Source organism: Callorhinus ursinus, unplaced genomic scaffold (genome assembly GCF_003265705.2).
Source record: "Callorhinus ursinus isolate GAN/ISIS: 27379988/994484 unplaced genomic scaffold, GSC_fseal_2.0 scaffold5, whole genome shotgun sequence".
Lineage (NCBI taxonomy): Eukaryota > Metazoa > Chordata > Mammalia > Carnivora > Otariidae > Callorhinus > Callorhinus ursinus.
In genome coordinates, this window is record NW_027397067.1 from 73,308,907 (window position 1) to 73,334,175 (window position 25,269).

The window sequence follows — 25,269 nt, forward strand, 5'->3', positions numbered from 1 at the left end:
TCTTGGTTTCTGCCTTGGATGCTTGGGTGGATGGATGACACACCACCGAGGGTAAGAGTGGAGTGTATTTGCTGCTTCAATTGCCTTTTTTTTTTTTTTTTTTTGGAGAGTTGGGTGATATGACTGGGTTTAATTGAAGAAAGAAAAAGATACACATTTTAGATGTAACTATCTGTACATTGTTTTGGATCTTGGATGACAGAAGGATGGAGTTTTTATTCACAGAAATGAATAAGAAAAGATGGCTAGTTTAGGGAATCAGCCTCTTGCTGAGTATCTTTGACAGTTAGCAACCATGTAGGGTGCCCTGTAGGCAGTTAAGAGTCACAGATGGGTTTTGTGTGGGGGTTCAGAGTTCAGAGAGACAGAGCATAGCTCTAAGAATTGCTTCTAAACTCCCAAGTTCTAGTTAGAAACAACAAAGACGATGGTCACCATTGTGACTAGCATATGCAGGAAGCAGAGCAGGAGGAGGGATGGGAGAGTGACGAGGGCAGAGCAAGCAGTGTCTGGGACGACCCCAGCCCATCTTGAGGATGGAAAGCAGCAGTCTTCCCAGAGACCAGTGTATCACTGTATTAGACACTGAGATGGTGACATGGATGTTCTCTAGACAGCAGGACGGTGTAGTCCATGGAGGCTGCAGTGTGGCTGCCTTCAGTAAGCTTGGAAGAGCAGGTGGGAACAGACGCAGGTGGCCCACAGGGACCAGCGGCATTATCTCCAGAAGCTCTGTTTTAGAAACCTTACTTTCTTGTAGATGTCCATGATATCTGATTAGAGTTGTACCTGGGCTTTTCTGCAGTCACCTGTACGCAGGTGATTGTATAGGTCAAAAGAATAAAGTTCTGAAAACATAACATTAGAGTTTCCCATTACGTTTTATTTTCTTCCCTTTAAAAATTTTTAATCTAAAATCAACTCCCTCTGGACTATGTTCTCATTGATTTTTGCCATCCAGTGATTCCTTCCCTGCCCTCACGCCTCTCTTCCCTTTTTATTTTTATCTTCGACTTAAAGCTGACTTTTCTGTGCTCCCCATCAGCCTTTGTATGTTAGCCTAGAAATCCTTTTATGGGTTTTTTTGTGATAAACAGGCTATTATTCCTCATTTTGAGTTCTGATGAGGCCTTGACAGTTGACCAGCTTAGAAGGTAAAAGCAAGTCAGCAGTGATGACCACATACTACTTTGTAGCAGTTCCATTGATGTCATTATGTTTGGTAATTTATATCAAAGCATATGATCATGAAGAAAAAACAAAGAATACAGTGTCTAGGGTCGTAGTCATAGCCACAAGCAGGAGATGGAGTATTTTCAGTCTGAAAACCGTAGCAGAGCAATCTGTATTGATGTGTCACAGTTGAGTATGTATTCATCTGTACCTCCAGCCTTCTTACAGCAGAACCCAAGTGAATCCTGCGTGGTAGGTGCAAAGCAGAGTTTGTCACTGAATTCCTGCTGTGATAACCGAGATAAGGCATTAATTTACATGTCTTAGTACAAGGCCCAGGAATGTCTGAAGGGTGCTATTGATGGAAGGGTGTTGGAGAAGATCAATCATAACTGATAGTAAGTTTTTGTATCCGAAAGAAAGAGGAATAAGTAGAAATAATTGAAGTGATATATAAAATTTTAAGGAAGTGATACAGTATTCATCTAGGCCTTAAAAGATGTGAGAATTTGTATAGTGCGAGGATGTAAAGAAGGACAAGAAATAGTGTTTCCAGTAGCGGTTTCTGTTTCTAGAGAAGCATGGAAGGCAGGAGGCCAAAGCACGCTCAGAGATGGGAGAATAGCACCTTTTACTTGAACATTAGATACATTAGGGAGCAGTTGAAGTTACTGTTGGTAGATCTGACCAGAGACCCCAGAATGGCTTTTTAATTCATTAAGAAGTGGGTGGCTTTGTGGAGCGATGTGGTTAGTGTTTTAAGAAACTTATGATATGATGGTGGCATATAGGGAATATTGTAGAAAGGGCTATTACTGATCAGGATGGACTGGGTCAGTGATTCTCATCTGAGGGTGATTTTGCCCATGCCAGGAAATATTTGTCAATCCTGGAGACATTTTTAGTTATCGCCACTGTGGGGCAAGGAGCGGTGGGGTAGCCCTACTGGATGCTAGTGGGTAGAAGCTAAACATTCTGCAATACACAGAAACCCCCCCACACACACAAGAATTATCTGGCCCAAAGTATTAGTAGTGCCAAGGTTTAACCCTGGCTAAGTTAAGTTGTGATCACAATTATAGGTTCTTAGTGGTTTAAAACAGTAAAGATTTGTTGCTCAAATTAACTGTGCATGACTTATAGCATCCATATCTGGAATCCAAGCTGATGGAGCAGCTGCTCTCTAGAATGCTAGAACTAGTTACATAGGCCCTCTAAACCACAGAGAAGCTGGAATTGCAGTCCTACTTTCTGCCTAGAAAGAGGGTGAACAACCATATTTGATCACCAGCTTTAATTACCACCATGGAAGGCTACCATGGAGTAGAAGTGGTCAGTAAGAAACCAGTTTCTTCGTCTGTGCTGGCCTTCTTGTAGTTCTTTATTCTTGACTCTTTCCGTAGAAGAAAATCACAGTATGTATAAAATAGGATTAGAAAGATGGGGTGTTGCCAGATTATGAAGTGACTGTGTTGTCAGACATAGATTCTAGACCTGAGCTGCCCAGCTGCTTTTGGGAACATTTCAGTTGTGTCTGGATATTGATCTCCTTAGCCCTTCTAGTAAATGGGTGGAGGCTGGGGCAGTCAGAGCCTACAGTGTGAGCAGCCTCTTCATTTTACTCTGACATGTGCTAAACCCAACTGTAAAAGCTTGGGAAGTTCTGCATCAGTGTGTGGGCTGTATTTGTTTTTAAAATTATAATTAAGACTTATAACGATTTACTTTCGAAATAACACTATTAGTATAAAAGGGAGAGAGCAATTAGATCAGGTAGGAAGCTGTCCTAAGAATTCAGGCAAGAAAGATGCAGAATTTTAATTATGGCCCTCTTGAAAATAAATAGGGCAGTGTGACATAAAGATGGTTTATTAGAGACATTAAAATTGGGTTTAGAACATGTCGAATAGAATTGACTAATAGGAAATTGGAAATAATTGAACTGGAGCTCAGAAGAGAAAATATACTTGTCCAGTTCAACTGTGGCTGAATAAACCTCTAATTCTATGTATTGGAATACATAAAGTGGCTTCATTTTTTTGGATGAAACCGTAACTATTAGTTGTTCTCCTAGCACCCTGTCCTTCTCCATTGTGCTTCATTATTTCTGTAACTATTTGTTTATTTTGGGTCTTATCTGTTAGACTGTAAGCTGGTATAGACTACATTCAGCAGTCTGTCCCTAACACCTAACATGGTGTCTAATCACTTCATAGATTTATTGAATGCCAAAGGAGAAAATTGAAGTAGAAAAAAATGTATGGGAGGAGATTATAATAAAAAAAAAATTAAAATTTCCACAAAATGGTTAAGCGTAAAATGGGCCTAGGGATAGCTGTTGTTCGAACTTACTGGGAGGGGAGACACACACTCTTTTGAGAAGAGTGGTTAAGGGCAGGATTATAACTTCAGGGGTTAAGAGTAGGTAGTGACAGATTAGAGCAGTTGGTTCAGACCAAGCACGTTTGCAAAAGTGGGGAGAAAGTAGATTATCTAGAGCATTGAAGTGAAGAGTAGGTTTTTCCGGATAGGTGAGGAGCCAGTGGAGTTGAATGGCTGGAAAGGGTGGAGAAGGAGCTATTGACTGAAGCAGCAGATCCTTTCAGTCCACAAATGTGGTGCATGGTAAACACTTGCAGACATGGGTTCCTGAGCTAGATCCATAGTTAGTGCACAGCTTTCACTGTTCAGGGGAGAAATGAGAGATATAAGGGCAATATTGTGAGTGTTCAGTAAAAATGAATGTATTCAATTTAGATTATGTAATTCCTCCTTTTAGTGTTGACTTTTTTTTATTTTTTATTAAACATTAGGGTAATGGTAATGTTGCTGCTCTGAAGGCCCCTTTTTGGAAAATAAAACTATTGACTTAGTTCACCCCATCAGTTTTATTTTTTTTAATCTGCTTGATAAAATTTAAAAGTGAGAACACAATGCTTTATACATTTAGAAAGAGCAAAAAAGACAACTGTTTATTTTCTGAGATTTTTTGAAATCTGAAGTAGAGTTTTTAAATGATATACCATTTCTAACTAGCAAGTAATGGGGGAAAAAACCATTTTGATTTTAGATGAAGATCGACTTTCTAGAAGAAAAAGTATTGTGGACACCGTATCCATTCAGGTGGATATTTTACCCAACAGCATTCCTTCTGATGATGTGGTAAGTTGCTGAAAGTATGGCAGAGTACTTTCTTGAGATAGATAACAATTTAAAAGAACTTTTTGCCCCTCCATACTTTCAAACAGGAGCAAATATAACTCTAAATTATCCCCATATTGACAGTGCTATTAGTAGACATTAATCTGATTTAGCCTTGAGCTTATTTTTTATTTTACTAAACTCATGTCAGCTCTCAGTAAAGATACATAAACTTAACATTATGTATTATGAGGTCATTAGGCTTTACATTGTAATTGAGTGTAATAAAAGGAACTGTGAAACAGAACTAAGTTTTTATCAGAAATGTTATGTAAAGCCTGTTATTAAATTGGGAGGTGCTCCAAATCCTATTTACTTTTAAAGATTTATGAAAAATTATGAGAATAAAGGGAACTGTACAATCTCATGTGAAGGCAAATACTACGTGGAAGGTTTCAAAGCCTCATCTGGGAGGGAAAATTTTTTATCCTTTGATAGTAACTATAATGGATTTAATGTAGGCTACACTGTATCAGTGCTCTGTGTACTCTCTAAGGACTGTGACTTATTTGAAATGTCAGAGGTTTGATGCTCTCCTCCTGTTTCAATAGAACACAAAAGTGTATCCTGAGTTTTAGGAAGAAGAAAACAGCCAATATTGTCTAAGACTTACTCTGCACATATCACCAGAGAATTTTTTGATAGGTAAAAATGCTGAAATACCAGGATGTCAAATCAGCCTCCCCCTTGGAGTTTATCTGTTGTTTGCCTTCCTAGGTTTTTCATTATTTCTCATGGTACAGTATAAATAATTAAGAGATTATCCATCTAAGAAAAGGGGAAGGAATTTGCCTGAATTCATGTTGTCACAGACCCCCCCCCCGCCTCCCCAATCCCTATCAGTCTTCAGGAGTTAGAACTTTTTGGTGGCCAGTTCCAGCCAATTAGCTTACATCTTTTGTGGTGTTCCACTCCCCAGTAAGAACCAATCAGTTTCATTAAGAAATTATCAGTAGAGTGTCAAGAGTAGTTAAGAGGCAGTTAGTGTTCGTTTTGAAATACAGTGGGTGTAGTTTTTGCCAGCTTAAAGCTCAAGAAAAATCATCTTCCCTAAATTCACCTCTTGAAAGCCATCTTAATGTATATACTTTTTTACTGGTCAGGAGGGTATTGTGCTAGCTCTGTATTTTAATGATTATGAATTTGTTACTGTTACCTTTTGGGGGAAAAATTAATCTAAAGCCTTAGTTTATACACTTTATCAAGAGTGCAATAAATTTTTTTGAGTGGTATCCCATTCTCCTTTTGTTAACCATTTTTATTTAAAAAAAAAAATATATATATATATATATTGCAAGCTGTTGCAAAGAAATCAGTCTATTTTGATAAAAACATCATGCAGGGGCCAAAAGAACTAAAGAAAATACTTACATTGTATAAAGACTTAACTATAGGAAGAAGATTCTTAAACATACATTTTGCAATTAAAAGTCCATTAATATGTTTGTTAACTTGTTAAAGACCCTGTTTTTTCTTTTCTATAAGTCCTAAGTCAAATATGCTGCACACCGAGCATTTGAAAAGTTAAGTACAGTTTATTAGAAGATTTACCTGAGCACATTGGTGTTTCAGACTCATTTACCGTTATGGAATCTGATTTTGTGTATTAGGAATGACTGTTCAAAAACCAGAAGACAAAATAACATTACCCTCTAGACTAGAACTAATTAATTTCATAGCATGGAAAGGAGAAATACACGTCAATTAAGTGTTCACCGATTAATGGTGTAACAAAATATCAAACTATGAATAAGTATATTTGCTAACAATCAAGAGAATTACTCATTTAAAAAATAGTACTCTTGTATTTGATCAAAATTATTTGAAATTTTATATACATAATCCCAGTTAGTCCTCAGATATGTCCAATATCTGCTTTTAGAGCGTATATATATTTTCAAAGTCAGAATGTTTAGATGAGATCATAGCAAACGTATGTTTTCCATAGATATAACTCACATTGTTACTGTAGTCTAATGAAATCACCACTCAGTTCTTCTTTCTGAAAGGTAATAGTGCTTAATTATTTGGGGGAATGAATGGGAGGCTTTACATACTACATTTTGAGTGCATATCGAATTTTTCTTTGTACAAAATTAAGTCACTGGTTGGCCAAAAAGAATTGTCATTTATTCTAGGACAAATAACAGATCTTTGTTTTACACATTCCTGCCTTTTCCCATATACAAGTAAAGAAACTTGCATGTATGCTAACAAAACAAGTCTAGTATGAGTCGGAAGCTGCTCTGCTAGGTGCTATAAAATTAGTAAGATATCAGTGGAAGTAACATAACAACTAGTCTTATTGGAAAAAGACAAACACATTTTACGTAGGCTCAAGGGTGTTGTACAGTCTAGGTTAGAGCTGTAGATCATGAATAAGGCAAAAGTCATCAAGAGTAAAAGGAGTGTTGAAACTCCTCGAGGCTGGTGCCTTTGCAGCCTTTCTCCAGAACGCACAACTGGTGTTCTAGAGAGGCAGATAGACCGTAGTTTGGTTGGGCATCAAGTGAAATAGGTGGCTTGTATTTCGTAGCTACACTGTATGAAAAATATGAATCGTTGAACACTAATATAAAGCAGTTGGTCTTTTTTTTTTCCTTTTTAAATAGGATTCACAAAAGGAAAGAGTGGGAAACAAGATTGAAGCCAAATTATAGAAGGTTTTGTCACCTGCCTGAGGGCTTTGTGTGTAATTTGGTAGGAAGTAGGGAAACACTGAAATTTGGGCAGTGTCATTATCAGGGCTATGCTTTCATGAAAGGAATCACAGAAGCGTGGCTAGGCTGAACTGGAAAGAAGGGACCAGAGGTAGAGAGGCCACCTAGTAGATCCTTTTACTAGTCTACAGTTTGGGTAAGGACGACCTGCAGTAGCCAGGCTGGAGATAAGGAAGGGGGCGGGAGAGCAGTAGCCTGTTCCAGAGCAGGATGGGCAGGTCCAAGAAGTAACTAAAAGGGAGTCCAAGAAAGGAGGTTAAAAACAAGAAAGGAGAGGGACAGAGTGACTGTATCATGATCATCCGAATTAGGGAAAACAAGAACCAATAGAGAAGAGTTCTTGGAATAAAGTACTTTTAACTTTTCACTTACCAGGGCTCAAATAGGTAATAATTAACAGTTACATGTAACAAGGAGGCTGGCCTCGTAGTTCTTCTGGGCTCTTTTCCTGTACTGTAGTTGCTTCTCAAAAGTCTAAAACTCCTCGCCAGTTGTAAGAGCGACAGTGGGTGTTTTTCGTTGAGGTACTAGACTGCTGCTAGGTACCAATAATTAATGAGCCAGAGCCTAACCCTGTATATCTGCTCCAAATATCTAGAACAAAGCAACGGAAGATGCCCAAGTTTAATCTGACTTCAACTAGAAATATGAACCCTCAGTAGAAAACCTGAGGTAGTGGAACGCTTGCTGCTTGATTTCCAGCTAAAGCCTTTGTATTACAGAGAAGCTAAGGTGCAAAGCATGAAGTCTTGCTTTCGTTAGTCTTGCTGCCTTAGACTTAGCAAAAGACGCTCATGAGCTAAAATTAGGGATGACCACAGGCCCAGGCAAGTACTCAGGTATCATTTCATAACTTCTATTCAGAGATACTATAGTAACTGCGTGTATTGTTCTCCCTGAAAATGTGCTGGTGCCGTAAAAGGGATTACTGATTTTTTATCATAAGGCAGTTGATTTCATGCCTTTTCTATATCTCAAAGCAAGAAATGGGGGAAGCTTCTTATTAAAAGGTATTTCTGGAAAATAGTCTAGGTGGTTGACCTTAGAAGACCCAGAATATGATTGTTCTAAGATGTTAATTGTACTCATTTGAACACTTCCCAAAGTAGTGGTGATTCTTGCTTTTAAACCATTTATAGTTTTCAGTTTATTTTTTATTTGTAAATTGTATATGGCACCAAAATTATAGAGGGTGTAGAGTATACTTAGTTTTCATGTATTACATAACTGTGTTTACGTTATTTTCTTTGCCTTGAATCTCTCAAAGCACTGTTCACTTAGGGAAGCCTAGTTCAGTCAGTGGGACTCAGGCCTTGTTGCACACTCCATGAGTGGACATGGAGTTCTGTAATTCAGTGGTGGTTGGGTTGCCTACAGGATGCTGATTCTGCCAGCCTAGCATTAATCCCTGCAGTAGGCCACTGGTACCAAGGAGGAAGTGGAGATTATGTGATACTGTGGAGGATAATCACAAATCTGGCCAGCACAAAGAAGAAAAACAGTTATAAAAGTTCTTAGATGACTTGTAACTAGGTGAAGGTGTTATTTATAGTGACCTTTCTTAACTCTTTATTTTACTTAAAATCACTTTTCTCTAGGTTAGTAACACTGAAGAAATCACCTTTGAAGCATTGAAGAAAGCAATTGGTGAGATTTTTGTTAACTCTCCTAATGATTTGCTAGCTTATCTCTGTCTTAGTACTTGATGAGGTGCCAGAATAAACAGAAGCAGCATGGCATTTGTGCGTAGATCTGTAATTGATTTATTCCGCTGTGTTTTTTATTTTTTATTTATTTTTTTAAAGATTTTTTACTTATTTATTTAACAGAGACACAGCGAGAGAGGGAACACAAGCAAGGGGAGTGGGAGAGGGAGAAGCAGGCTTCCCGCGGAGCAGGGAGCCCGACGCGGGGCTCGATCCCAGGACCCTGGGACCATGACCTGAGCCGAAGGCAGACGCTTAACGACTGAGCCACTCAGGCGCCCCCCAACTATGTTTTTTAGACTTTTATACTTGTCCTGTCTTATCATAGGTAGTTCTGCTCTGTACAGTGACTGCCCTAGAATTAAGAAAGCACGTCAGTGTATTTTAATGCCACACTTATTTGGTAGCCAACCTGCAGGCTGCTCGAACTTCTTAGGAGAAATAGCATATTTCCTTTTGTAGGAGATGGGGGGATGAAAATTCTGAATAAAGTGAGTAACTTAACAGGCACACAGTAGTGTAATTAGAGGCGTGTTTCTAATGGGGTAGGAGAAAGGAGCTGGCTGAGATTGTTAGCAGGTAGGCATGATAGAGGACCATGTTAACTCTTGCTGTTTTATTGGTGAGAACATCGGTGCAGAGAAATTAACAGACTCTTCTGAGATCACATAGCAAGTAAATGCTGATGCCAGATTTCGTACCCACATTTGACTGACTGTAATCTTTTTACTTTGCATAAAATATTACTCTGATTTTTTTCTCCTTTGTCCCTTATGGAAATAAATTTTATATGATTTGCCTCTTTTTTAAAATTTTAAAATGGTTCTTTCAATTAAGTATTGATATAAATTACTGCTAGGCTAATGATGCCTTGTTCTCAATTTTTCTAACTGGTAAAGCAATATAGGGTGGAAATTGGCTCTCATTTTTTCAGAGCTGTTAGAAGAAAAAAGTTAGTATCAAGGAAAGTGGAGTGCTCTAGCACCCATCATCCATAAAGTAAAATCTGACCTTTTTCGGCTTAATCCATTAAAGGATTTTTTAATTATTGTAATACAATGTCAAATTTACCAAAATAAAATTAATTGAATTCAGTAAGCAATTTTGAACACCCATTATATGCAATATATTTTGAGACATTTAAAGATTAATAGGACATGTCATTGGGTGCGTGGCTGGCTCAGTTGGTAGAGCATGCGACTCAATCTCAGGGTTGTGAATTTAAGCCCCATGTTGGGCATGGAGCCTACTTAAAAATAACAATAACAACAGGATAGGACATGTTGAGAAATTTATAGTCTAGGACAGTGGTTCTCACAATGTGTCTGTGGATCCCTCAGTAGCCTGTGATGGCTCTTTCAAGGGATCCTTCAAGCAAAAATTATTTTCATCTAACAGTGTCTTTACACTGTTAGCCTTTGTACTACGTCAAATAACAGGAATGGAGGAGACAGTAACATCACACTAGTCTAGCAGTGATCATATTCTTGAGCACCACACACACACACACAGTTATTTTAAAATGAGATTTTATTTAGGAATGCTCTTACTGTAAATTATTTTATTAAATCTCAACCCATGGGTACATATCTTTGGGAAGTACACATAAAGCACTTCTTTGATTGCCCTGATTTGCAAGCTGAACTAGTCGATTTTTTTTTTTAAAGATTTAGAGAGAGTGTGCCCAAGTCGCGGGGGAGGGGCAGAGGGAGGGAGAGAGAGAGAATCTCAAGCAGACTCCCTGCCAAGCACGGAGCCCAAACAGGGGGCTCAGTCCCATGACCCTGAGATCATGACCTGAGCCAAAATCAAGAGTGGGCCGCTTAACCGAACGAGCCACCCAGGCGCCCCTGAACTAGTCGATTTTTATAAGGAACACCATTTTTATTTCAAAAAGAAAAAAAAAGACTGACAGAAAACCTATGGTATTTGGTAGGCATTTTCTGGAAAATAAATGAAGCTGTGACTTTTAAGAGGAAAAACAAAACCATCCTCACTGTATTTGCTTCTAATGATAAAATTTGCACTTTGAACAAAATAAAATTTTGACTTTTGTCTGCCATTGTGAGTTTGACAGCACCCAAATATTTAGATGCTTCTAATGAGATCAGTGGTAGTAACTACCAAATATGATTTTAAAAATCTTGTATAATGAAACATGTCTACATTTAGAGGACCTGCATAAATCACTGGATCAGTATTCCACATGACCATTGCATGATGTTACAAAATCATGCATAAATAAAGATTATTCAAAGTGTAAAATAGACCAATAGATTTTACCATAATCAGTTACAAAAAGTTTATTAGTAAGATTTCAAATTTCATGTTGCAGCTAACTTTTAACAAAACTACCACTTTTCAGATTGTGGTGTAATGTCCAAGAAAAAAATACCAACAGTTCTGTGAAAGGCTATTAAAATACTCTTTCTACCATTACATATCTCTTTATATACTTCAACCAAAATAACACACTGCAGTGGTTTAGATGCATTTGCAGATAGAATCCAGCTGCCTTCTATTAGGCCAAGACATTATACAGATTTGTAGAAATATAAAGCAATGCCATTCTCCTCACTGAGTTTTTTCACTTTGGAAAGTACGGTCATTTTTTCATTAAAGAATTGTTATTTATGTCAACATATAATGGTTTCATAATTTTAAAATGAATTATTTTTAAAGGAATTAAATGTTTTTAAAGTTCCTCAGTTTTATGTTGTAATATGGAAAGTATCAGTGGATATTCAACAATTTGGTTTTTTCATAACTTTCAAGGATGTAAAGGAAAGGACTCTTGAAACCAAAAAGCTTGAGAACTGCCTAATGCATGGCAAACAGACTTGCTGCCTGCAGGCCAAATTTAGTTTGAAGTATCTTCAGAAATTGACATAAGACCGGGGTGTATCTACCTCATCTTGCCCACATTCCCTTATTTCCTACTGCTTTTACCTGACCTAATATAAACATTTATGTGTCCCGCCTGGCCTCTGGCCATTGGAGCTGCTTACCCTGTTCTGGGGAACAACAGAGAGGTGATCATAATTCTCTATTAGTCATTCAGAAGTGTATAAATTCTTCAATTATTTTAACCTGCCACAGTTTCAAAGGAAAAATCTGTAATAGCCTGTTTCCTTTCTACCTGCTATTTCTATTTCCACTTTTTAAAACTAGCTAATTGTAACCTACGGTTTGTCTACCTGAAAAGCAGCCTGGGTTAAAGAACGTTGAACACAGTGTATTTCATCCTGTGAAATTCTCGACCAGGAAAAAAACAAACAAACAAACAAAACAACCTGAAGAATTGCTGGGGGTTGCAGTAGACCATTAACAAATAAGCCATAAATTAGGCCTATTTCCATATTCTTAAGCAGATGTAACAGGCATTTATTTATTTTACTATCTCACAAACTTTCGTCAGGCCACACATCATTTTAAGATAAAACATATCTTTTCAAGATATATGCAAAAGTCTGAAACAATACATTCCAAATGGCTGCTCTGTATTTCCACTGTGCCATTCAGTATCAAGTTCAGCAGACTTTTAGTTTAGTATCTCATGTACCAAGGCATGAATATTCATACAAGAATCATCTTTCAGGTGGGGCCTTGAGGTTGTTCGGCTTGCAGGAAGTTGTCATTCTCCTGCTATTTTGGGAAGAGAGACAAAGGTGGTCTTTGAGAAAGGATCTTGTACTATGTAGCTTTAACCCTTAGATTAAAAAAATGTTTTGTATATCTGCTCTCTAGCCTTATTTCAGGGATGTTCAGTCTTTTGCTTTTTTCCTTTTAAAACTAGTCCTGTAAGTTACCTTTATTTTTGATTTATAGAGTGTTTGCTTTTATGGTCATTGGCAAGGTTCTGTGAAAATCTGTAATCCCTTTAATGGGTCTTTGTAAACATTTATATAGATACCAGTGGTATGGAAGAACAGGAAAAGGAAAAGAGGCGTCTTGTGATAGAGAAATTCCAGAAAGCACCTTTTGAAGAAATAGCAGCACAGTGTGAATCCAAAGTAAGTGAACAAATAGTAAAGGGGATGTGGGAAGAGTTTGATTTTGTGGACATCTTCTTGGTCATTAGTTGGTAGGTTCCACGCTTTGTGCAGATCCACAGAACACAAGGAAATGTATCAGGTGGGGACTGAAAACCCTGGTGGCCTGGCTGGGAGGCCTCAGTGATCTGTGTGTGTAGTACAAGTCAATGGAGAAGGCAGCTCCCGGACTGAATGTTGAGGATTATTGCTGCTGTGGTACTTCTTGTGTAGTGGTTTTCAGGGACTTAGCTGTGGGTATTTGGTTTTATGTGTCTCTTGGTTTGTTTCTCCCAGTGAGCTAGGAAGTGGAAAAGAAACTTGACATTAAATTCCAGTGGATGGGACAGAGGAAGCCAAAACATGAAAGCACTCTGTACCATCAGCTTCGTGGTTGCACTTATGCTTTGTCCTTTAAATTGCATTTGCATTAGTACAGATGGATATTTGGGAAATAAAAAAATCCATTCTTAAACATTTTTTTTTCTCCTTGTAGGCAAATTTGCTTCATGATAGACTTGCTCAAATACTGGAACTCACCATACGGTAAGGATTTTATTACTACAACAGTGATAAAATAACAACAAAATAGAAATTGTTAAACCCCCATGTAGATTTGTGGCTGATCATGTTGAAGTAATAGTGCTTTTCAGTTAGGGCGAACACAGGATCGCAGAGGTGCCTCTGTGTTGGTGGTTATTCTGTTTGGACAGACCTTGATAGCATTGCTTCCCAGTGTCTCCCAGCTGTCCCAACTTTCCTTTTTAGATCATTCCTTCCACGTGGTCAGATAAGGAAATCTGGGTAATTTGGAAGACTCACATTCTAATATGTTTAACCAGGTAATTTCTCATATTTAACCATTTTCATTTGCAAAAAACTGCAGTTTTATATGGTTCAACCTCATGGTTCTTTCCCGGGCAAGACTGATTCTCCCTATGCAGATGGCTCACTTCAATCATTAAACTTTCTTCAGTCAGACCCATTGCAGTCCTGTTGTAACTTTATGTCCCAGACATACAGCATCTAACGTACTTGGTCATATGGTTCCATACTTGTGTCTGTTGGTGCTGAAGTAGGGAAGCACAAGACCGAGGGAGAGACAACAGTAGGTTCCCTCTAGGGAAGGCGTTTATGCACGTCCTTCTGTGACCTCAGTGTGGACGATGGCCTTTGTCTGAGGCGGCACAGTGGAGGAGGCATAGTTCGAAGCTGGGCTTTTGGAGTTTTTTTTATACACCAGCTGTATGTTTTATGTTTTTAATTGATGAGCTAAGTCTCTTTTGCTTCAAGCGCAGGATTCTATAAATAGGAGAGACAGGTACACGTTGTTGTCCACTTGCTTTTTTAGTTCAGTCTTTTTTCGGCCGTCCTGTGCAAGGCATGTTTTCATCAGTACACCTCTTATTCTAGGCATTTCCCCACCAAGCTTGCCACCCCCACTAAACTAAGAATTACTCATTTAAAAAATTTCAGAACAGAAATTCAGACTATAGTACGCAATATGTGATATACCTTAGATTCAGAGAAAATTGATGGCTGTGGGCATTTACTTATTTGGTGCCTGTTAATTATAATAGTTATGGTCTGTTTTATAATGGCTCTTATGCTGCATGTTTTCTGTCTGTTATTTCTGCTAATTCTCACCACAGTCCTGAAAATGTAGGTAGATGCTATTTTTTTCGCTTTCTAGGTAAAAACACTGAGGCTTTAGAGAAATAACTTGTTGTAGGTCATCCGGCTACTGAGTGGAAAAATAAAAATTCAAATCCATAACTCTCTTCTTAAAAGGAATGTTGCTAGGACCCACCATGTTACATTTAATCACACCGTCATGGCCAAATGGATTGAATATTTGAGAAGAAGGATTATGACTAATTCTCTTTTTATCGATACTGCAAAGCCTACTAATAGTATTTATTGAGCACTTACTACCAATAGTTATTATTTATTGAACACTTCTTTTCTAGGCACTATACTAACTACATTATTTGATTTAATGTTTATAACAGACCTTTAAAAAGGGTAGCGATTAATTTTACTTGGCAAGTATAGAAACAGAGGCACGTAGAAGTTAGGTAACTTATCCAGGGTCACCTAGTTAGGAAGGAGGAGTTCTGGATGGCTTACCTGATACAGAGCTTTTTGTTCTTGTTTGATATATTTCCTCTTGTTCGCTTGCCTGCACTCTAAGCACCAGACAGAGGAAAGGGTTTGTTTTCTCAAGAGAAGAAACAACAAACTCTTACACTTCAGTCTCCATTGTTCTTTCATTCCCTTTGATCTTAGTGCAATAAAGAAGATGATAAGGAATCCAGAGGAGCAGGAAGATATAGTACGGGGAGCAGGCAGCCCACAGACGATCCAGTTATTGGAATTAGTAGGCAAGGACCTAAAAATACACACACGTACATTAAAGAATTTTTAAAGGGAAATACACACATGTTTTAGGAGAGAAGAGGAAACTAAAAAAGAACCAGATCAAATGCAAGAACAGAGTGACACAGTGTGTGAAAGAATTTCATAGGATGAGCCTAACAACACATTGGATGTTATAGAAGAATGCTCTACAGTGCTCATGGGGATATAAATGTACAAACACTTTGTAAAATGTTAGCACTTTCTTACAAAGTTAAACATAGACCTGCTCTTAATCCTGTAATCCCATTTCTCAGTATTTATTTACCCAGAGAAATGAAAACTTACATTCACAGAAAGATACGTACATGAATGTCAAGGAACACATTTTTTTTTTTTTTTTTTTTTTTTTTGGTTAAAAAGCATCTTGAGCAAAAGAAACCAGACATAAAAGAGTGTAGCTTGTATGGACCATTCTTACAGGCTGTATGTATAGACTGTATGAAATTCAGAAACAAGCAACACTAATCATCAGCGATAGCGATCAGAATATAGTTGTTGGATGTGGGGATGTGGGAGTATGGAGAAATTGACTAGGGACACAAAGGAACTTTTTTGAATGACGAACATGTTTATTATCTTTATTGGGGTATGATCACACGAGTGGATAAGTATACTTAGAATCTGTGCATTTCACTCTGAAAATTATCCCTTAGAGGGGGGATATTACAAATACTGGAACAGTGATTGCAAAATAATTATTAGTTGCCAGAAATAGAATAATATATCAGGAAAATAGAAACAACTGAATAGCTTAAGAACAGTTTAGAGCTAGACAGTTATATGAAGTTAATATTTGTGCATACATTAAAGTCATTACTATATGAATGGTAATGAAAATCTATTCCCATAGATTCGTAACTATAAAACACTAACAAACTCAAAGAACTAAATATGACTTATATAAAATAATTATAAATCTCTAAAATATGCATAGGAATATGTCATAAATGAAAACTCATACCTTGCTTTGAATAGAAAATTAGTATCTTAAAGACACCGGTTCTCTGCGGATGAATCTGTAGTTTTAGTCAGAAGAAATCATAAGTGATTTTTTGTAAGATTTTTAAGCATTTGGCAAAACAAAACCCAAAACACAGGGTTGAGACTCAAATAGTACAATTGTGGAAAAGCATTAATATCATACAAAAAAATGAGTTTCCCATATTGATAAGAGAAAACCATCTGAGTAAAGTACAGGCAGTGGACTCAAATAGACAATTTGTTTTAAAGAAACAAAATGGATACTAAATCTTTTGTAGATATCTTTGTGATATGTAGCACTAGTAGTAACCCAAAAATTAAAAATAAAAATAGGAATGAATCCCCTTTTGCCTGCCAGATTGGCAAAGATTTAAAGAAAAGAAGAAGAAAAAGAGAACAAGAATACTTCAGTGTTGAATGTATAAATTGCTAGTATTCTGGCAATATATATCAAAGTCAAATTTGTGAGTATGCTTTGCTTAAGAAATTGTGTTTGTAAGACTGTAAACCTAGAGACAATCAGGATAAAATGATGTGTGTATAAGAGTAGACCTCTGAATACTATTTATAATACTGGAAAATGGAAATGAACCTGCATTTATCCACAGGATTAGATCAGATACCCTCACAGTGTATCCACATAATGAAATACCATGCTGTCAGCAAAAAGGACAGTATGTGTACGTATGAAAGATTTTTCTGCTAGTGAAGCAGAGCAAGCTTACCAGAATGGTATAATGTAATCCTGTTATAAAAAATTACACACACACATGTTCAAAAGAAAATGTCTCGTTCAGACTTAAGAACAGCTTGATAGCACTGTGATCTTTGCCCCACATAGCCTTGTAGCTAGCCAGCAGCGACACTGGGTGTCTCTGCTTTTTGCATGCAGTCAGGAGAGTGCTCTGTGAAATGAACAGCTTTCCAGTGTACCTGTTGACCGTGCTTGTTCTCTCTTACAGCCCTCCTCCCAGTCCATCAGGAACACTGACCATTACTTCTGGGCATGCCCAGTACCAGTCCGTCCCAGTCTATGAGATGAAGTTTCCAGATCTGTGTGTGTACTGAGTGGCTCATGAAGACCTCAGCGTAGGATCTAAAGCCGAAAAATGAAGGCCACGCTGAGTTTTCAAGGGTTTACTTAATACTTAATGTGTATTAACATAATGGTTGAGAATAACAGTGAGACTTCTCTTCAACCAAATACTTGGCTCACACCACATTAGAAATGGTGGAGCCATCCATGATTTAGAATACTTGAGAAGATGGATTTCTTTTGCAGTTCCTATTGGCTTTCGAAGTTGGACATGTATTGATCTCCTGTTATTCCACAGTTAAGCAGTATATTTTAAACTTTTCACAAACATGTAATTTTAAAACATGCCTCCAGAGGGTTGAAGATGTATGAAGTGTCTGCTGTATTTCTTAAACATCTGCACAGCTGCTTAGAAATAGAATTGCTTTTGTGTTTGTTTATCTGCAAAAGCAAATACATACAAATATATTGCTAATCTTGGGGCTGCAAAACTGTTCTGTGGCTTGTTGTCCCCATGTTTTAGATGTTGTGATCTATAATAACATGTGATAGGCATTCCTCAACTTGTTTATGGTAATAAGACATTTGTTGAGTAATATTCCCAGAATATGACCAACCCTAAAATCGCCATATTTAGAGGTGTCTAGTTCTTGTAATACTGTGTTTTCTGCCAAGAGTTTGACCATTCTACTTGAGAAAAGCTTAGAGCTTACTCTTGGCATACCAAACTGTGCAATATTTTTTTACATCATAAGATGTATTCGTTTACAGACTATACTTTGAAATTATAGTAGTATTTTGCTGTGGCTCCATTAATTAAATCAGATCTATATTTAGTGTAGGAAAAAAAGACTTTTAAAACAGCTACGAGTTCACCTGTGAAGAGTGTGTACATTTTGAGTTCTATCAAAAGCACATTACTTACATTTTTATATTGTGCATTATTTAAAATCTTCGTAGTCAGAAAATTCTCGAAATGGACTTTTAATTTGTAAGATTTGAACTGTTCAGTTGTATACATTTGTTTAGGATTTGGTGTATTCCATTTGAAAAGAGTGCCTATGGCTTTAGCAATCAAGCGTGCTAAGGATCGTCAATGTGAGCTTCTGTTAAGTTACCAAGGTTACATGTGTACTCTACACATGTGCTCAGAGACCTGTAGTGTTTTCTTAAAATTATGTGCATTTTAGTGAATTCCATCACACAGCAAAAATGAATGACTTTCTTTGCAAGTCTTATAAAATTCTCATAGGACATTTTTATAGAATAACCTCTTTATAACTGTATTGCCTTTTCAGATTCAGTTTCTTTTTACAAAGAACAATATACATATCAAAAATTGTAGCTCAAAAACTAATTCAGTTTTTATCTTTTGTTTTTGTTTGAAAACTTACAGTGAGAATGGCAGGTTATAAGTTTGAGTTTATGATTATTATGCACCTGTACAAGAAACAGAGAAAGGTCAGGAAATAACAAAAGAACAAGCATACCCCAGATTTTTTTAATAAATGAAGTACAGCATCTTGAAACATCTTGCAAAATAGCCTAGTCATTGAAACCCATAAAATGATACTCAGCCCTCCTGGGCAGTGTGTTAAATGTAGGTAAGCAAGACCTTGTTTCAGAATGATAGTGCAGGCGTTGAACGGCCTTCTTGCAGCTGTCACTGTAACTTTGCTTCTTGATTGGGTAAGATGTGTCATCATATAATAGGCCAAGTTTTCTGTTTTTTATTTCCCTTTTTTTCTTCTGTATTTTTAAAGAAGTGTATTAATTTTTGTGCATTTAACAAAATCTAAGCAGGGGGACATGCAAAAAAACAATCATCATCCACTTGGATGTCATTTTATAGATTAACACTGTGTGCTTTTGTATGAAAAACATATATAATTGAATAGTATAAGTAAAGGAGATCTATATTCAATTGCACTCATGCAAACAAACTTTAGAAAATTTCATGTTTCTCTGTGGTATAAGAAATGCATGTATTGCATGTAAAGGAAAACCATTTGAATTAATGTTTATCACACCTTTCTCTTGGTCTGTTTGTCAACTGTTGATGTGGGGTTTGCAGGGTTTTTTTTCTTGTTGTTTTTAAATCACAGTAGACTTCTATATGTCCTAGATGACTGAACTGGTCTTGTTAATAATGATTCCCCAAAAGTGGGTCTTTTCTTTGGTTTGTCCTTTCCAGGAAATTGCAGGACATCCTGCCAGGTAATGGGTGTGTGTTCTGTATTCTAGCCAGTTTGGAGAGAGAAGTTTAGGATTTGTTGAAGTTCACCGTATGGCTATATTTTTGTAGATATTTAAAACTCTTAATAAACTGTTAATCATTCTCTTTTTGCTGCATACACTTGCTTTGTTTTTTTCCTTGACACTGAATAGCTAACATATAAACATTCCTTGTATTTGTGTTGACTTTGCTTATAAAGAGTTCGACTGTCATTGGAATTCACCTGAATACACACACACGTGCCCGTGTACACAACACAAACACCCCTTAATGCTTCTGAACTCATTATCTTTTAGAATAATACCACACTTTACCAGCAATTAACATTTCTCTTCCTCCTATCTGAACATGGAACTCATTTGTCTTATCCATGCCAATATATGTAATAAATGTAACAGTGAGGTTTTTTTGAAATGTAAAAATTTACTTTGCAATTCATATGTAAGCAATAAAATCAAATTACTTCTGGATACGTGGGTATTTATAATAGCTATTACATTTACTAAATTAAGTTTATTTAGTATTTTGCTTTAGTTAGAAATGAAGAGCTTTGGTAAAACTCAGGTTGCCAGGTGGATGCATCAGCATGTCCGTGGAAGAAGAATCAGAACCGTAACTGCTGGTCATGGCGAGATGCAGTGAAGGTGGAGCACATAGTGAGAACTGGGAAAGTGCAGTTGCCTTCTCTGCTTCAGTTTTAATGTTTGCATCTCAACCCTCTCTCCTTGTATAACTTACACAAAGGATCTAAGAAAAAGAAAAAGAATAGTGGCTCTGGTTCCCTGTGCCACCCTGGTTTGCTTATTCCACCTCCAGGAAGCTGCTTTCTTTCCAGCCTTAAGTGGTCGGTCCCTGTCAGCTGTTCTGATAAATACTGATTTCAAGCACCAAGTTCACATGAGTGAAAAAGTAGAGCCAAGGTAGAACATCAAGCGCTGCCTCCTTACTCCTGCTATAAAATTTGCCAATTACCTGCGCTTTGAGCCCCAGGCTCTGCTTTAGGAGAACTTGAGCTAAGACCGAGGCTGACGCGCAGGGATTGTTCTGGGCTGCAATCCCAGCAGACCCGGCCAGGGCCTGGAACTGTGAATTGCAAGGAGAAAAGGCTCATTAAGAGGATTTATGTAAGAATTGTCCATCACTGTAGGTGACTGGAGGTCCGTCCTGCTGAACGTGGGTGGCCTGTTGGCAGCAACCCTCCCCCCATTTCTGGATTGTGTGTGCTTGAGCACTGAGTAGTTTCCCAGGGTGCCCCATGGTTCCTCCTCAGAGAAGTCCTGTGTCAGAATGCAGGAAGAAGGGAAGTTCGAAGGCAGACATTGTCAGATCCCACCTCTCTGAACGAGGCAGGTTGAAGCCCATGTGCGGCTGGTTAACAGCAGTGTGTGGAGTAAGTGGTAGGTGTTGGCTGATGTCGAGTCAGGTCAACAGTGTCCAGCAGAGCACCATCTAGTTTGGCATTTAAGGATGAGACTAAAGCTAGGAGCATCAGATTGACAATTTCCATGCTTCCCCCATCTTGCTTAATGAGTCGAGGGATTTTTTAAAGATGGGAGATTTTAGGACATATTTGCATGCTGATAAGATTGATACAGAAGAAGAGAATAAATTGGTTAAAAAAGGAAGTATTGGGGCACCTGGGTGGCTCTGTCAGTTAAGCGTCCGACTCTTGATTTCAGCTCAGGTCATGAGGTCAAGCTCTGCATCCGGGCATGGAGCCTGCTTAAGAGTCTCCCTTACCCTCTGTCCCCTCCGGTCCCCCGCAACGCATGTGCGCTCTCTGTCTCTAAAAAAGAAAACTTACAGGAGTCAAACCCAAGAAAGCACTAGAGCATTCATTACACAGAGCCTAGTTGGAGGGATTGACCTTTGATCTGAATAGGGAAAACTTCATTGTAACAAGACGGAAGAGAGAGACTGCAGTTAACTTTGTAGCTTTAGCAGCAGGAAGATGAAGGCATTCCCGTTGGAAACCTTCAGTTTTCTCAGTGGAATATTAGCTGAGACCATTGTTGCCAGACAATTTGTGTGTCTGTGCATGTCATGTGAGCATGCAGATACCAACAGCCTTTATTCTGGACTATCTTCTCAATGTATTCCAGCAAACAGACTCTAGGAAGGTAGGGATGCTGTCACCCTTTGGAGCCAAGGGCAGACCTTACTGTTCTGTATAAAGATAACGTGTTTGGGGGCACCTGGGTGGCTCAGTCCATTAAGTGTTCCAACTGTTGATCTCGGCTCAGGGCTTGAACTCACGACTGGGACTGCCGGTGGGAGTGGACCGTTGGGACCTGGCTTCGGGACTGAAGGAGGGAGGAGCCAGCCAGCCATGCACTAGTTGCAGCCAGTTCCCCCCCCAACCCCTCGCTACTGGATGCCCGCTGGCTAACTGAAGCACCTGAAGGCTTTCTCTGCCATGGAGCCTGCTTTGTTCCCGTGTGCAGCAGGCCAGAAGGAGATGTCACCCTCCCCGGGAGTAAAGGCTGATGTGACAGAAGCTGATGTCCCCATCTCTCTCCTCTCTCGGTGTGTATTCTCATAACTGGCTTGGTAAGGCATCCTTCACTGGCTACCTTTCCTGACCTATTTCTTCGGTCTCCACTCAGGCTTTCCCTCACTTGCCAACTAAACTTGCTTTCGAGTTCTTGTCAGAGGGGTCACTTCTGGGAGAACCCAGCTTTGGTGGTTAGTTAAGGTCACCAGGTGAAAAAGGTACCAATGTGTTGGATTAACCAAAAGGTGCTCATCATGGGACACCTGGGTGGCTCAATCAATTAAGTGTCTGCCTTCGGCTGAGGTCATGATCCCAGGGTCCTGGGAATGAGTCCTGCGTCGGGTTCCCTGCTCAGCGGGGAGTCTGCTTCTCCGTCTCCCCACCTGCTCACTCTCTCTTGCTCTCTATCTCAAATAAATAAAAAGTCTTTTTTTTAAAAAAGGGTGCTCATCACATGAATCCCTTGGAAGGCAAGGAAGGAAGGATGTCTACTATTGGCACCACGACCTTTTAATTTCTTAACCTTGTTGCCAACTTCAGAATATTTTCCTACCACGAGAAGGTCAGCAACACTGAACTCTAGCGGTTGTGCTTTCCTGTCTGAGGAGCAGAAAGGGACTCTTAGACCATCTCACTACCAGGCACATAATTTATGGGGATTGAGAACCAAGGATGTGATGTGAACCAAGGACTTCGTGTTCCTATGGAATATGGAGGGAGGTTCTGGTAACACACTACCTTCTGCCTGGTAACACAGGAGAATCTCTAAAGGGCCTGGTAACACAGGAGAATCTCTAAAGAGTGGTGGAAGGATGGGTATAATTTCAGGTTTTTACAGTTACCATGATATTAATCTGCCTCTGTCAGCATGGGCATTTAAACCCCCAAAACTTCCAGCCACTGGAATAAACCGTATTAAAAAAAAAAAAAAAAGTCGAGGACCCAAGGCAAGGGTGAGCCATAATTCTTCGTGGTGGTGGTGGCCGTGGCACATGGACACTCAGAATAACTCAAATGGCGGGTGTGTTTTTAGGGGCACATACCAGAAGAGCTGTCGTTTTAGTCCTTGGCACATATCCTCGGGTTATTGGTGTCCCACAGGTGATCCCCTAAGATTGATTAAATATATACCCCCCCTTTCTTTTTCTAATAGGAGAAGTAGCTTTCAGTGATGAGGGAGTGGAGATAATTTTTGGCTCCATGGCTCTGTCATCTTTGGCATTTACTCATGCACTAGTATCTACAGCATTTCTTCAAAACAAAACCCAAACGAACACCGATTGGAGTTTTTATTGAGCTCCCAGGGCGCACTGAAGGAAGTATAGAACACATTCCCATGTGAGCTGACAAGCATCACAATGCACGGGGCTCGCCAGCTCTTTTCCGTTTGAGCCTGTGCTGAGGACGGGAAGACAGAGATGGAAGCGCAGGGAGGACAGTGATGGGAGGAACCTATTGTGGGCGGTGCTTGTGGCTTTCTGCAGGGGTCTCTCTGGGGCCATGTTGTCGCCTGGTCCCCACAGGACCAAGTGACCTCCCCAAAAATCTTCTGGTTCTTCTGGGGCCCTCTGTGCGGGGCATGGCCTCCTCGCTGCCCTCCTCAGAGCTGGAGCCAGGGGAGGAAGCCGCAGGGCCCCCGGGCATGCTGTCCTCGCAGGACAGCTGCTGGCCCTTGCACTCGTGCGTGCCCGATGACTTGAGGCTTTGGTTAAAGAAGGCAGAGGCCACGCACGCGGCCACCATCTGGTCACAGGCACAAAGCAGCTTCGCACACAGGCTCTGCCCCACACCTTAGAGGGCAAGAACAGAGTGGCAGACGTGTGACATAGGGTGGCATGTGGCCAGCCTGCCTGCCCCTTCAGCCCTGTCCCCCCACCCACCATCTTGGAGCCTCGCGACATCCAGCATCCGTGATCTCCCTGCTGGGAATATTCTCACTTTCTCCTGGTGAACTCACCTGTTTGTCAAGACTCCCCTTGGCACCCTCTCCTCCAGAAAAGCTTCCCTGAGGCCCCAGAGTAAAGGGGATAGCTCCCCGTGGGCTCCCATCAGATCCCACCTGTGGCTCCTTCTATCCTAGCAGGTTGTGTGTTAATGATATTGTGCATGAATCATCTGTGTCTGTGTTTACCTTTCCCTCTCGCTGGACGGAGAACCTTGCTGGCAGAGTCCATGTGTTCGAGCAGCTAAGTCAGTCCTTGACCCCTATTTCCTGAGTTGGCACTCAGAAAATATTTGTTGGACAGAACTGTTAGATATCTTACTTCCTTACTTCTCTGGGCCAGACCTTCCCCCTTTGTCAGATGGAAGTAGTTCTGGTGCAATCTATTTTAACATTGCCAGATAAAATATGGGATGCCTGGTTAAATGTGAATTTCAGATCAATATCTTCATGTAAGTATATCCATTTGGGGCATACTTAAACAATTATTTGTTGTTTATCTGAAATTCAAGTTAATGTCTTTTTATTTGCTAGATCTAGCAACCCTACCCGATTTCTTGAATGTTTCAGTTGCATGCAGTGGGGGTGGGGATGGATATTATCTGACTCAGATGAAGTAATGTGCTTGAAGGTACTTAGATACGCCTCCTGCAAATACTATCCTTACCTTTAGTTTTCAATGAAGCTAAAGATGTGTTTGTTCTGACTTTTTTGCATCTGAACCTACCATGAGGTGTTCATCAGCCAGATTTTCTCTCAGCACACAGACCCTCTAAATTTCCTACACTGTTGCCTTCCAACACGAGGAAGCGAAAGGAGGGGCACACAAACACAGGCCCGAAAGCAGAGTGGACACACACGTGAGCCTGCTCCCCCGAGCGATTCCGGGCCTTGTGTCGGGACAGCGCAGAGCAGGCTCTGCCCACAGTTCTCATGACCCGGCACTGCGTCTGGCACAGGACACTGCTCCGAGCTCACGGAGGGCAGACCTGGGTCCCTGGAGCCCCACAGGAGTTCAGACCCCCTGTGAGGCTGCAGGGATAGCGAAGGAGCCTTCTTCAGCTGAGCAGGTGAGACCCCACGGCACAATGACAATAATCTGATCCTGTCACTCGTGGCTCTAAACCCGCCCCGGCTCCTCATGCCTCGACAGGATCATCTGGTGCCCGTCTAGCTTCCCGCCTCACCTGGCACCGCAGCCGTCCCCCACCCCCACTTTCTGTTCTTACACTGCCAGGAGTGCCCCCAATGCCGCGATTTTCCTCTTTTCACTTCTCTTGGAACATCCACACCCAGCATGGCCATCTGGGAACCTGACAACCTCTTCT

General features: G+C 39.7%; 2 protein-coding genes across 5 annotated transcripts in view; one reads left to right on the plus strand and one right to left on the minus strand.

Annotated features, from left to right (window-relative positions):
- EFR3A (EFR3 homolog A) overlaps positions 1 to 19,610 on the plus strand; it is a 112,972-nt gene extending 93,362 nt beyond the window's left edge. For 3 of the 4 annotated variants that reach the window (XM_025871134.2, XM_073893211.1, XM_073893212.1), the window contains 5 exons: positions 4,244 to 4,335; positions 8,693 to 8,741; positions 12,710 to 12,813; positions 13,328 to 13,377; positions 17,196 to 19,610. In XM_025871134.2, the coding sequence (XP_025726919.1) occupies positions 4,244 to 4,335; positions 8,693 to 8,741; positions 12,710 to 12,813; positions 13,328 to 13,377; positions 17,196 to 17,301 (401 nt within the window). In that variant the 3' untranslated portion in view covers positions 17,302 to 19,610. Of the gene's footprint in view, positions 1 to 4,243; positions 4,336 to 7,692; positions 8,673 to 8,692; positions 8,742 to 12,709; positions 12,814 to 13,327; positions 13,378 to 17,195 lie in introns of those variants that run through there. The other variant, XM_073893213.1, reaches the window with a different exon arrangement.
- Positions 19,611 to 23,411: 3,801 nt separating this feature from the next.
- OC90 (otoconin 90) overlaps positions 23,412 to 25,269 on the minus strand; it is a 33,118-nt gene continuing 31,260 nt past the window's right edge. Inside the window, exon 14 of the mRNA XM_025870537.2 lies at positions 23,412 to 23,789. Coding sequence (XP_025726322.1) covers positions 23,452 to 23,789 — 338 coding nt within the window. The 3' untranslated portion in view covers positions 23,412 to 23,451. The remainder of the gene's footprint in view (positions 23,790 to 25,269) is intronic.